General features: G+C 37.5%; 1 protein-coding gene across 1 annotated transcript; it reads left to right on the top strand.

The window, feature by feature from the left end:
* Positions 1 to 808: 808 nt before the first annotated feature.
* On the top strand, positions 809 to 13111 carry LOC148868068 (P-loop containing nucleoside triphosphate hydrolases superfamily protein). The gene is made up of 12 exons (XM_088971070.1): positions 809 to 1661; positions 1959 to 3076; positions 3740 to 3852; positions 3979 to 4098; positions 8195 to 8282; positions 8838 to 8929; positions 9106 to 9210; positions 10924 to 11033; positions 12245 to 12332; positions 12623 to 12658; positions 12753 to 12866; positions 12949 to 13111. Exons 2-11 carry the CDS (start codon positions 2125 to 2127, stop codon positions 12834 to 12836), a joined length of 1788 nt encoding a protein of 595 aa, XP_088827196.1. The 5' UTR covers positions 809 to 1661; positions 1959 to 2124; the 3' UTR covers positions 12837 to 12866; positions 12949 to 13111.
* The last annotated feature ends 340 nt before the right edge of the window (positions 13112 to 13451 follow it).

The following is a 13451-nucleotide window of genomic DNA, read 5'->3' on the forward strand; positions in this document are numbered from 1 at the left end:
TATAAAAAAGTACTTTCCACTCAAGGTAAGGGATCCAACTTTTAACTTCCATACTGTTATTTTGCTCGAACTAGCAATGTTCTCCCAATTGCTCGGCCCGACCACCCTTCCTCTTTCACTAACTTGAACATTAAAGTACCTACTCGGGGAATAACTCCTCAAGCCTCTAACCTTATTCTTGATTTCAGATCTTAATGCGTGACATCATCTTTCCACCTCAGCTCCGCCTGGTTGGCAGGATCATATGACTGTGACCTTAGTTCAAGAATTAACTCGGGTTGAGCAGCATCAACACCTTCCTAGTTCCCTCAACTCACTTATCAGTTGTGGCAAATGAAAGTATAGGGAGTATGTATAATTTACCCTTAATGTTTCAAAAACCCACCCTAACGTCCTTACCCTTCAAGAATCGCATGAAAGATTGTTCTTCTGGGACACATCGTTGAGCAACGGCAAACACAGGCTTCTGAAGGTGACATAGGATGAAAACGTGAAAAGCAGAGTCTTGAGTCTTGACAAATGGATAAAACTAGAGGAAGAAACCACACCATATTTCATTATTTCTTCAATTGCTGCCTCATATACCCATTCCTGCATGCCGACTGTAACACTTTCTTCTTAAGGCAGTCATTTTTCTCCATCAACAATTTGTTCATTGCTGTTAATTTCCTGTTCACCTGTAATTGAGAAGTCTCTTTCAGCAAGGAAAGAACATTCCCTTCTTGTATTCCTCACTCTCATCCTCACCGGCGTACTCGCCAAGTTGGGCATGGGAATTTACTTTCGCACGCACCAAAGGGCCTCCTGAGCAGCTTCTACATTCTCTGAAGTCCTTTCCATATCTTCAGCATAGTGTTCTTTAGTGCCCGTGCTTATGAGAATGAAACATGCCATGGGTTCGCGCTTTGGTTAATTTACGGTGTTCGGGTTCGGTGTTGCTGCTTCAACTTAAGATTGTCCTCCCGACAAGAACTGGGCACCAAGAAAATCAATATTCTCTGATCGTTAGTTTCTTTCTTCAGAGGTTCATGTTATACAGTAAGATGCTTATAAACTAATAGAAAATCAAATTCTGAAAGTAGAAAGGTGGAGAGAAATATCTCTGTTCTCGGTATTAAAAGATTATTTTTTAATCTATTTGGCACTAATCGAAGTGAAAAACTATCGTCGGGACTTGGGAGGTGTCTGTCAACGGGCAATCGGAAATTTTGAATCAACTCTAATGATTTCTACATAGAGATAAAAGGAGAAATATTGCATACGATAAAAATTTGGCTCTGTCCTTCAAATTCCGTTTCTGTTCTCTCTCTCTCTGTAAATGTGTAAACTTCTTTGTCTCAGAGTTGGGAGCTAGGTGATTCTCGTATAGTGTTTTGAGCTGCATATTTCGTTTATGCGTTGTGGAGGCATATTTTGAAAATTTGATGAGTAATTAAGGGCAAAAGAGTCTTTTGACCAATTTAACGTTAAGAGGTAACGAGAAGTGAATTTATGAAAGTTTAAGGCACTTTATGTAGGTTTTGAAAATCGTATGGTTATGTAAGTTATTTATCAGATAGTTTAGGGTGTTTTAAGTAATTAACGTTTAGGGTTTTGATTACTTGAGGTTAGAAGTTCAAAAGTTGAAGAACAAAGTTCGCTGGCGTCTCAGTCTCAAACAGGTGAGCCTTATTTGTTTCATTGTTTCTTTACTTCTTCTTCTTCTTCTTCTTCTTCTTCTTCTTCGTCGTCGTCGTCGTCGTCCACGGAAACGTTTGTAGTTGGGTCATGTTTCTCTTTGGCCTTTTGCGACTGCTGAAAACTACTAAGGACGTCCTCAATCATTTCTGATAAAATCCCATTTTTATATATAGTTTTCTTTCTCTACTGTACTTATTTGAATTCTAATATCGTACAGTTGTTGTTCTTAAGTTTGCATTTTAACGTGATACGCCGTGATTCTGTTGGTTCCACGCCAGGATGATTTGAAACGCCTTAGTGAACTTTGTTTTTTCCCCTTTGAAATGTGAGCGCTTTGGTGAAATTTTAAGCGTCTTGTTGTTTTTCACCAAGGGTGCTGAGTAGGTTTCCTGGAATTTCATAAATTGGTTTTGAGAGGGACAGAGAAAATTGCAACTTTGAACGATGCCTGAAGTGGAGGGTTTGAGGTATAAGATCAATAAGAAAGTAAAACTTAAAGTTGGAAAGGCAAAGGCTTGCGAGGATGATTCTAAACCTGTCAATGCAAGGAGGAAACTGAGCGATGGGAGTAACAAAGGACCAAGTAGTAAATACAAAATTGATGGTACAATATTGTACGAGAGAGAGAATGGTGGAAAGAAAAACTCTAGGTCACTTGCAGAAGATAAACGTAATTTGAATCAGGAGGGGTATGACGGTGAGGTCAATGGAAGAAAACCATTTAGACAATCTTCTACTGACAGGAAAAGAAAGAGAATCTATGCTGATCAAGATGATGATGGGGAAGGAATGCAGAACAATGTAAATGTGCAAAACAAAAAACCGTTGTCTAAGGAGGGAAAACATTCAAGCAGAGACGACTCTAGAAGCAGAAAAGCAAAATCTCATGATGTTCAACAGTTGAGTGCAAAGTTTTCATCTAGTAGATCCAGGAAATCTTCCACAGATGAATTTATTGATGGAAAAAGCAGGAAAAAAGCACTTCTTTCATTGAGGTTACATGGTGGAATGAAGGAACTTTCTTATGACAGTAAAAGTTCTTCCCACAGACTTGAAATTCATAAGGGAAGTGCAGAGGTCTCAAATGAGAAAATCAAGTCAAAAGTAAAAACTGTGGAAGGGAAGGTAAATTCAAAATTGGATGGTAGTGAGGATGGGTCACTGAAAAAACATGGCAAAAGCATGTCTGAACCAACTAAGCATACAGGTCAGAAGCAGCATAGACATATGGCTAGATCTCTTGAAAAAACTTTGAGGAAAATGAGGAGAGATAAAAAAGCTCTCGACAATGACTGTGCAGTGCCTGATGCTCCACCAAAGAGAAGGAAGCGAGTAATAAGAATAGATCCACACGACATCTCAAATAAACGACTGGATGATGGAATTTCTGCTAATGGTTGGTATCTAACTACTTGTTTCTAATTCATTGATGTCCCTAACTGCCCTCAATCTGTTTGTTTGCATTTTCTCTTATGTGCTTTAATAAGATTTGTTTATTAGTAAATATAGTTTAGTCAGTTGGAATGAAGGAAATGATTAGCCTAATGCAGGTGGGATTTGATCCCAATTCTTAGCTACAACCAGCCAGTTGGCACCTTGCATAATGCTCATATGCTTTGGTCTATTTTACATTGCCTTCCTCTGCATGCTTGTCCTCATGTAGCTCCATATGTTACCGTTAACCATATAAAGGCCAAATTTGAAATTGGAGACCTATGAAAAATGACAATGGAGATGGTAATCCTTTCTGTTTTAGTTTTGGCTTTTAAAATGCAAAAATGCTGCTTCTGTTTCTTCATCTCTTGGGAGGTTGAGGTGTATCATGTAGACCTTGGCCGTGAAGACAAAAGAGGTGTATAGTTCTTCTTCCTAAGAAACAATAGTAAAAGAACATATTAATTTTCTTTTCTGAAAATGCATATTATCAGACATTGTAATATACATTTCCACTGCACTATGTTTTTGCATGCATTGTTTAAATGGAATTTTGTAAAGTTTTCCTGTCATGATGTCACAAACAACTTATTTTCTTTCTGATCCTTTTTCACATGCATTCCAGAGAGTTATGTAAAGAAGGAAGCAGATATAGAGAAAGCTGTTGAAATTTCAAAGAATGCGCAGTTCCGTGCAATACAACCTAGCCCTTCAATCCTTTCTTTTGTGGAAGATAATGTACTTTAGCTTGCCATGACCAAGTGATGTTCCATTTCCTTGTTTACTTTAGCTTTGGAAAATTTGTTGATGTTCCCTCATTTTTTCTGATCTGTGCGTTATGATTCCATTTGGATTTGTTGGCAGTTGTTAGGTCGTAGACGCTTGATTGAACTGAGGAGGTCAGGGTACAATATCAATCTTTCTGCCCCCCTAGATAACATCCCCTTCTCTACAAATCCAGAAAGAGAAAGGATTGAAGAAACTGTATGCTTTGTTTACACGTTAAACTCTTAAGTTTCTTCATCATTTATTCATTCATGTTGGTTTTCTTAACATTCTTGCTCATTAAGCTTTTTATATGGATATTTGGTATGTCACCCTATTTGGTGCTAGTGTGCTTTTCTTTTTCTCTGTATCTTTTCCTATTTACTTTAGGAATTTTTTTTTGGACTAAAGGTAAGGTAAAATTTTATTAAATCAGAGATAATAATACAAGAGGGTCCCTCCAAAGTCATCTTTTGGGTGGAGACAGCATGGATTTCAAGCCATTACAAATTCCAGAAATTCCTAGAACCCAACCTAGCCCCCAATTGGGTGGCTTGAAACCCCTTGACAGCCGAGACCCAAGACAGGAGTTTTTTCTTTATTTTTTTTATCAGCACCCAAGACAGGAGTTTTTTTTATTTTTTTGATCAGCACCCAAGACAGAAGTTTTCCAAAGACAAAAAGCAATAAGATCTTCTGAATCTTTGCAGGTGTTACAGAATATCCTTTTGTTTCTCTCAGTCCATATAGAGATAATAGCAGCAGCTGGAATGGTCTCCCAGATGCTTCTTGCAAGCTTTGGCGGTCCCTGCAGCTCCCAACAATTCAGCAGCTCCTTCACAGTGCTTGGCATGACCCAGCTAATACCCAGTGCTGAAAGAAAGTGATTCCAGATTTTTGTTGAGACAGAGCAGTGGATGAACAGATGGCTTTTGTCTTCTTGTTTTTGTCCACATAGCACACAAGCTAATTCCTGGATCCGCATACCTCTTTTTAACAAATGTGTTTTAGTTAAACATCTGCCTAAAGATGCAGCCCAAACTAAAGCATTAACCTTTCAGGGGGGTACAGAATTCTAAACTTTAGCAGCCAAAAAATCTGCTGGACAGGTTAGACAAATGTCTAACAAAAGATCTAACAGAGAAATGGCCATCTGAACTCCAACTCCATACCCAACTATCCTCCACAAGCCGATCCAGGGGATGAAGGGAAATCTGCTCCAAAAACTCGGTGAAGCTTTCAATCTCCCTATCTTGAAAATTCTTTTTGAAGAAAGGGCACCAGATCACAGAGCCTTCATTAATTTCATAGCACTCCCAGATAAACACATCCTGGGGTTCTGCAATCTGGAAAATCTCTGGGAATTTGATCGGAGAGAGTGGATTGCCTACACCAAGGATCCTTCCAAGAAAGTAATCTATCCCCTTTCCCCAGCTTGGGTCTCAATCCTATGCTAAAGACAGGAAGAATATCCATGGTTTTTTTTTTCCAAATTGAGCAACCAAGAGAATTGAAAGAGGAGTTAGTGATCCAATCCCCACTGTAAACAAGCTGCTTTTTGTTCCAATTTACCTTCAAACCTGATACTACTTCAAACCAACTGAGCCCCCTGACCAAAATCTCAATTTGATCCTCCTTTGCTTCTACAAAAAATAAGGTATCATCTGCAAATTGTAAGACCTGGAGTTGCCTCAAATCCTTTCCATAGGCTCTCCTCCCCCACTGACTTAATGAAAATAGTGAGAATTTCCATTACACATGAATAATAGGGGGGAAAGGGTGTCTCCCTGCCGAAGTTCCTTTGAGCTTTTGAAGAAACCCACTGATTGTCCGTCCATTAACTAGAATAGAAGATTTAGGAGAGAATACAGACTTTTATCCAATTCCTCTAACCAAAATTCATCATCTCTAGAACAAAGTCCAAACATCTCCAATTAACATCGTCGTAAGCCTTTTCCAAATCCAGCGTACAGATCACACCTGGAGAACCCTCTCTTTGCCTAGATTCAATTCTTTCATTTTCCACCAAGACACTATCCACCATTTGGCGCCCTGGAACAAACACAAACTGATTTTCAGAGATCATATCAGCAAGGACCTTTTTCATTCTTTCAGCTAAGACTTTGGCTAGGATTTTGTAGAAAATATTCAGCAAACTTATTGGCCTGAAATCGTTAATATCAGTTGCTCCTTCAATCTTCGGAATCAAGGAGATGAATGTAGCATTCAGACTCCTTTCCAATAGGGGTGTCAATTGGACTGGATTTGGTCCAATCCGATCTAGTCCAATGTGAGTCCATTATAAATGGACCAGGTCCAATCCAATCCAATGAATGTTTTGCACCAATTTGGACGGGTCCAATTCAATGTCTGGACCATTCAATCTATTCAGATTCATTTTGATTTAGATTGGTTTCAACCCAAACCCGGTCCATTGACACATATTCTTATCTTCTATCAATGGACCAGATATTGGCTTAATCCAACCCAATCCAATATAAATTTGTTACGGACGGACCAGGTCTAATCCAATCTAAATATTTTGGACTGGATTGGTCCAATCCAATATGTCTTGTTGGTCTGTCCAATCCGTCCAAATTGATTTTGGACTAGATCGGGTCCAATCCAAAACTGGTCCATTGACACTCTTACTTTCCAGAGATGCATTCCTATGAAAATTTTGGAAAACTTGCATAACATCGGCCTTTATCACATCCCGACAGCTTTTATAGAATAGGTTGGTGAGCCCGTCTGGACCTGGGGATTTTTCCATCTCCAAGTTTTTTATTACTTGCCAGATTTCCTCTTCCAAGAAAGGAGCCTCTAACTGACTCTTCTGCACTTCAGAGATTTTTTTGAAATTTAATCCATTCTTTTATATTGGCACTTCTGTTTTAATTCTTATAACACGAGATGATTTGCATTGCATCACATTCTTTTAGATGCTAAGTGCTCCTTCACCTCAGTACTGCTACATGCATGGTGAGATCCATTAATCTTTTCTCCTAGGTTGTCTTTTCATGGCTCATATCATGCTTGTAGCCACACTAAATTTGGGATATGCACACTTGTCATGGGGCTAATCGCTGAGGCCCTATGTGACTTGAATGGGTCAAGTAAGCCTGTGATAACAAACAATACCACTTGAAAAGCAACAACAATAGCACAATATCGGCAAAAGTAGTTATCAGCTGGTTGAGGAAAAAGAAACAGCTCCTTGGTTCTTCAGGAAAGAGTTCAAGAAGTTTAAAAGGTTTACAGAAGGTATGCAGGTGGATTTTCAATGGACTTCGAGATCGGCAAACAGTTTGGCAGATGAGCAGATCAACTAGCAAAACAGGGGGTGCACGGGGAAACCTGTTTCTGGTCTCAATTGTAATGGCAAAAGTAAAGTTGGGTAGTTTCTAATGGTTAAACTTTCAGGGGTAACCGAGGCTACCCTTGGTATAACTTTTATTCCGTTCTTTAATAAAATCTATTTTATTCGTCAAAAAAAGAAAAAAAAAACAATAGCACAGGAATTAGGCAAAATGCAGCATGTATTGCATTAATATGAAAAGCATAGCCATCCAACAACGCCCCACGTGGTCGATGAGATTGATCGTGATAATTTACCTCATTCAATTCGATTTACATCCTTGGAGATCTATTTTGATATGATTCTTGGTTCTGTGGGTGAAGAGGTTTTTAACTAACCCACTAGAGTTTGCCTTCCCAAGGCCATTGCTTGTGCTTAAGTGCTGTTTAGGATGGGTTTTGACTATGTTGGGGAGTCCTTTGACTGAAGATTAGGCCAAGTCCTTGGCTAGTGACTTCGAAATAGATAGGACTCCAGGTCTAAATGTAAGGCTTCTTTCCTTTTCTTTTTACCTTCACCGCCAAGGAGAGGGAAGAGGGAAGGGATATATATCCATCCATGCACCCAGAAGGCTAATGTAAGAATATATGTACACAAGAGAGGCAAAAATTTTTGCCATCTAGCATGAAGACCTTGTTTAGATGGATTTAACGAGCCATAGTTTCTTTAGCAGTTTATTTTGCAAAATGAAAGAAAGGAGCTAATTGTGAAGATTTGTATTGGGGGGCTTTTCTTTCTTTGTTGCTTCATAATGGTTTATTGTATGTTTGGATTGAGTCACTGTACCCCTAGCTTCTGGTATCTTTTTTTTTTTTTCATTCTGTAGTCTAATACTTTGTATCGATCTATTATCAATCAACAGAAAATATACTTCATTATATTCATTTTGCAAGTATATAACCATCTGAATAATGATAACAAATTTATGGTTAACTAATACCTTGTCTATTTTCGCAGGTATTTAGGAATGAATTGACATTTTTTGCTGCTGCAAAAGTTTCTTCATCATTTCCACCTCATGACCTTCCAGAGATTGCGGTTGCAGGTTATGGTTTTTTCTTGTCTTCACAAACTGACTGCTTTTTATATTTTTCTTATATTTTTCTGTTCTCTGCTTGTCATGATTATGCTTTGTACTCTATTTTGCAAGCCTTCAACCGTTAAAGTTGTTAGGATCTTCCTGTTAATGATGGTTCAACTGAAATATCATTTTTTCTTTTCTTTTCTTTCAAATTTTGCCCCTTTTTTTTGGATGGGGGGTGACTATACCATTAGTTTGATATAGGTTCACCCTAGTTGAATGAGGTGAATTACTATTTATTTTTGGTAAGCTGGTCTGATTTTTAAAAGATTGGTGGAATACAATTTTCAAATCATGGATGATTGTTTCACTAAATCAGACTAACTGTTAGCACACAATAACAAGAAGGCATTTTACTTGTTGTGCATGTTGTTTCTGTTTATTATTTGTAGTTCTTATGTAGTTATATGGGCATTTCTATGTCTTGATATCCCATTTTCATGCCATGAAATGATTTGAATTCATTGTGGTCTTCCTTCACATTGAAGTACATTTAATGAATAAAGTTGATTTCATTAGGAAGATCAAATGTTGGGAAGTCATCACTACTAAATGCACTTACAAGACAATGGGGTGTAGTACGGACATCAGACAAGCCGGGACTTACTCAGGTATTAAGAATTTCAAAGCTCTTCATGAATGTTGAGATATCAGTATGGGACCTGTAATAATTTATTAATTATTCTTTTGCCGGGACTTACTCAGGTATTAAGAATTTTAAAGCTCTTCATGAATGTTGAGATATCAGTATGGGACCTGTAATAATTTATTAATTATTCTTTTGCAGACCATTAATTTCTTCAAGCTTGGTTCAAAGCTCTGCTTAGTGGATTTGCCTGGATATGGATTTGCTTATGCCAAGGAAGAAGTTAAGGACACTTGGGAGGAGCTTGTGAGTAATACATATGCACATATACACACACATACAAATATATATGCATGCACATGTGCATACGGTCACAGACATACATATATACATATACACACATGCAAGCATATTTATCTAACATCTACATGTTTTTGGCTGATGTCCAATAATGTCAATAAGGAATATCACTAGAAGGTTGTGCCACATACACTATAATCTTCATGAACAACTGAGTGTCAACTGTCAAGTTCAACTACTCATTTGGCGCTTGTAGCACCTGATTGTTGATATCTCAGAGTATTAACAATTCTGCATTTTTTACCAGTGAAGCAGAAAGGGAAAGTAAAGTTGGACAGAATATATTAAGCGATGATATACAAAGCCATGCAATTAAAAAGTTTTGGTGTCAACAGTTAGAATCACTGTAATTTATTATTATTATTATTATTATTATTATTATTATTATTATTATTATTATTATATGATTATGATTATGATTTACTTTAGAATCACTATTTTTCCTAAGAAGTATGTTGCGAATGATATGAGCTGTTAATTGCTTTCACATGATAACCAATTCTAGTCAGGAATTCTGAGTATCATACAAAACTGTCTCTAGGTGTAGAAAGCCAAGGGGTATTGAAACTTACTAGAAATTGGAGGTTAAACTTGAAGAAGTGAAGGAAACATCATTTGTGTAGTAGGTTAAACTTTTATGTTGCAATGGAGAGTTGCAATATAAATTTAACATCGGGATCTGGGATAAAACTTGAACTTATGTAACCTGTGCCGTGTGAATGCTGGATGTATAGTAGTAATAAGCTTTGTTCTATGCAGGTGTGCAACTCAGGATGGGTTAATCGATTTGATGTTAACCCTAGCCAATCCAATTGTTAAAACCTCAATTTGGGGTGTCATGGGTCGGGTTAAGTGGTAAACCTGCATTGTCCCAACTGTAATGGTTTAGGGTCGGGTCAGCCTTAACTGGGTTTCAGATTGTGCTTGCTCTGTGCTAGACCTGACTTGTTAACATTGTAATATTGCAATATTTGTAAATATAGCCTTGATTGAGTATGGATGTACCATTTGTGGGAGAGGTTGGGTTGGGTTTGGATTTCCATTTCGTTTAGATGGGCATGGTTCAGGTTGAGCCAAACCTGACCTGTTGGCATCCCTCCCTCACAGTTTTCAACCTAGGGTTCTCAATCCTAACTAATCCTGTCCAACCAACCCAAATTCCGATAAAATTTACAAATACATGAACAAATACAAATTATCATACTCATGAATCTATACATATTATACAGCATGTGACATATAGATATCATATTTATTAATATTTCACAATAAACACCCTCCAACATCAACTTCTCCTCCCCATCTCACATAAACATATTTATATCATACATAATGTACAAGAATATATAATTACAAGTGTAATATATAGGATTTTGGATTGGATCTGGTTGCCAAGGCATCAAGCGTAACCTAATCCTCAATCCAACTCTATTCTTTTTTCTTTTTTGGGGTTGGGTTGGTTGACCCAACCCAAGTTGCAACCTTTGTATTGTCCCATGTATTATGCATGTTGAGTATGCTTTTCAATGTAGGGGGAACTTTTCAAGTTTAATGTTGCTGTTTTGTCTCATCTTTGAACACAGTGCCTTGCCATGATTGTAATACATCACTTGATTCTTCAACAATTTGATAGTGGCCACTTTGTAATTAATTCTGTAGGTGAAGGAGTATGTTTCAACACGAATTGGTTTGAAGAGGGTATGTCTTCTTATTGACACTAAATGGGGCATGAAGCCAAGGGATCATGAGCTCATTAACTTGATGGAAAGGTATACATACCCACTCTTCTAGACAACTATCTTACAACTTCTAGAGATGGTTGATGTTTGAACACTTCTGATTGGTGTAATGGACTGCAGTTGCCCAGATGTGCATGCACATTGACATTGCCACATACAAAGACCCAGTCTTCAAATAAAGGGAATGACAACCTTAGAGAGTGGTTTTGCAGTCTGCATTTAATTTTGTTATTATTTTCTATTGCTGAGTTCTTAAAAATCTCACTGATTTTAAGAATTTGACAAAGTTCATGATTGGCCGAACTTTCTTTTTAGCCTTGTTGGTTTCTTACATTAGGCAATTAGCTTTGGTGCCACATTGACCAAAGTTTGCCCGCAACATGCTTCAAAATTTTTAATTAATGAGCTGCAAACAATCGGTATGTCATGCAATTATATCACCATCATCTGCTCTGTGATCAATCTCTGGCATGCAAGGGATAGCATCTCTAGATGTGTTATACATGCATGTATAACAGAGTTTCTGCTTCTTCCACAAGTGTTTTTACTCATCTTTCTGATTTTTTATAAGGTATAGTGGCAGTACCACATTGGGAACCATAAATACATTGCAAGCTGTTTTGCATGTTTTCCGATCATTATTTGCCATCTATTGTTTAGTTTGTGTGGATAGACCATTGGTATGCTTTATAAAAGTGGTGTAGAACACTTGCAGTGGAAACTGATCCATCCAGTTGCTGGCCTTGCAATGGCTGTATGCCTGATTCAATTGTTTCAATGATCTTCTCTCACCCAGTTACTTTTCATTGCTGAAGAAAATGTTTTTTGATTGGTGATTGCTGAGGAAACTGTTGAAAATGGTCCCATTCTCCCAGACCCAATAATCCAGAAAAATATGTTTCCTTTTCATGCACACCCCACTTAGCTAGGCAGGCAGTTGGCTGACCTGCATTTCTATTTTTCGTGGTATGGACTGATCACTGTTGTCTTTTATTTTAGATATTTGTATTTTCAATCATTTTTATTATTTTGAGCTTTCTTGTGGGATATAATTTTGCCTTTTATTATTTATGGTATGAGGTTTGTGTAGTTAAAAAATCATTATGGTTGAGGTTGGTACCTAACTTACCAAGTTAGGAGGGGATGTGACAGCATATATGTGAAGTGTATGGTCAGAAAATTAAATGAAGTATTACCTTTGTGTGCATGCAAGTCTGAGCCATTTTATGATAATTTCACAGATCTCAAACAAAATACCAGATTGTATTAACCAAGACTGATGTGGTATTTCCAATTGATGTGGCACGCCGTGCAATGCAAATTGAAGAGGTTAGTACCTATGCAAAGTTTTAAGTACATTTTGTTTTAAAAGTCATTATTCAGTTAAACCAAGCACAGTGCCATCCAATTCTGGACATTCGGCTTTCTTACAGGGTTTCCATGAGAAAACATGCTAGATGGTAGGTTTTTTTTGGCCTTTGAATCCAGGAGCTCAGGACTGTGCATGTGATGGACCTTGTTAAATCCTTGGCTTGTTTTAATTCTATGGCTTTGAGCTTTCTATTTCTGCATTTACCCTATGAACTGAAATATCGGTAAAATATCATCTCATTTTGCAGAGCCTCAAGGAAAATAAATCAGTAGTACAACCTGTGGTATGGAATTTTGTTCATTTTATTTTGACAGCAGATTTCGTGTTCATAATAAAACATAATAAACTAATTTCCTTGACTTCTTTCACTATTTAAGATGATGGTGAGCTCAAAGACGGGAGCTGGTATTCGAGGCCTAAGAACGGTGCTTTCCGCCATGACTAGGTTTGCTAAACTGTAGAAAGCCATTGGTTAAGGGAATGATGGTTAGGTATGCCTTCTCTAGCCCCTCCTCTTCCATGGATTTTGAAGATCGGATTACCTGATTGGTCACTTCATGATATTCTTAACAGGTAAAGCCATTGGGGATTGTGGTATCATATGCCTATTATCTTTACTTCAAATCGTTGTATTCTTTAATTTTCCCGCATGGTTGTGATCTTGTAATGTCGGGTTAAGCTGAAACAAAGCAATAATATAGAAATCATGGAAGACCAATCATATTTCTGTTTTTAATTCCGGATTAGCGTTAATGCGTTATCATTTAACAAATACATAAATACTGAGGGGGTGTTCTTTTTTCGGATTTTGAGATGGGGGAAGTTGGTCAATGGGATTTTGATTTTCATTGACCAAGAATCTCATTTTCTTTTTTAGATTTATGTTAGGAGCAGTGAAAGCTTATTTTCCTAGGTGTCACTTACCTGGGTAAGCAATACCCAACCCCACCTAGGGGGAAAGTTGCTAACACTTGAATGGAACAAAATGCCCTTTTTAATAATGGATTTTTATGGCTAAAATGGTCCATTGTCTTATTTACATGAAAAATAAAAGAACATGGGTAAATGTATTTACT

The sequence above is a fragment of the Nelumbo lutea genome, chromosome 2, assembly GCF_056320005.1.
Source record: "Nelumbo lutea isolate HS-2025 chromosome 2, American lotus-T2T, whole genome shotgun sequence".
NCBI lineage: Eukaryota > Viridiplantae > Streptophyta > Magnoliopsida > Proteales > Nelumbonaceae > Nelumbo > Nelumbo lutea.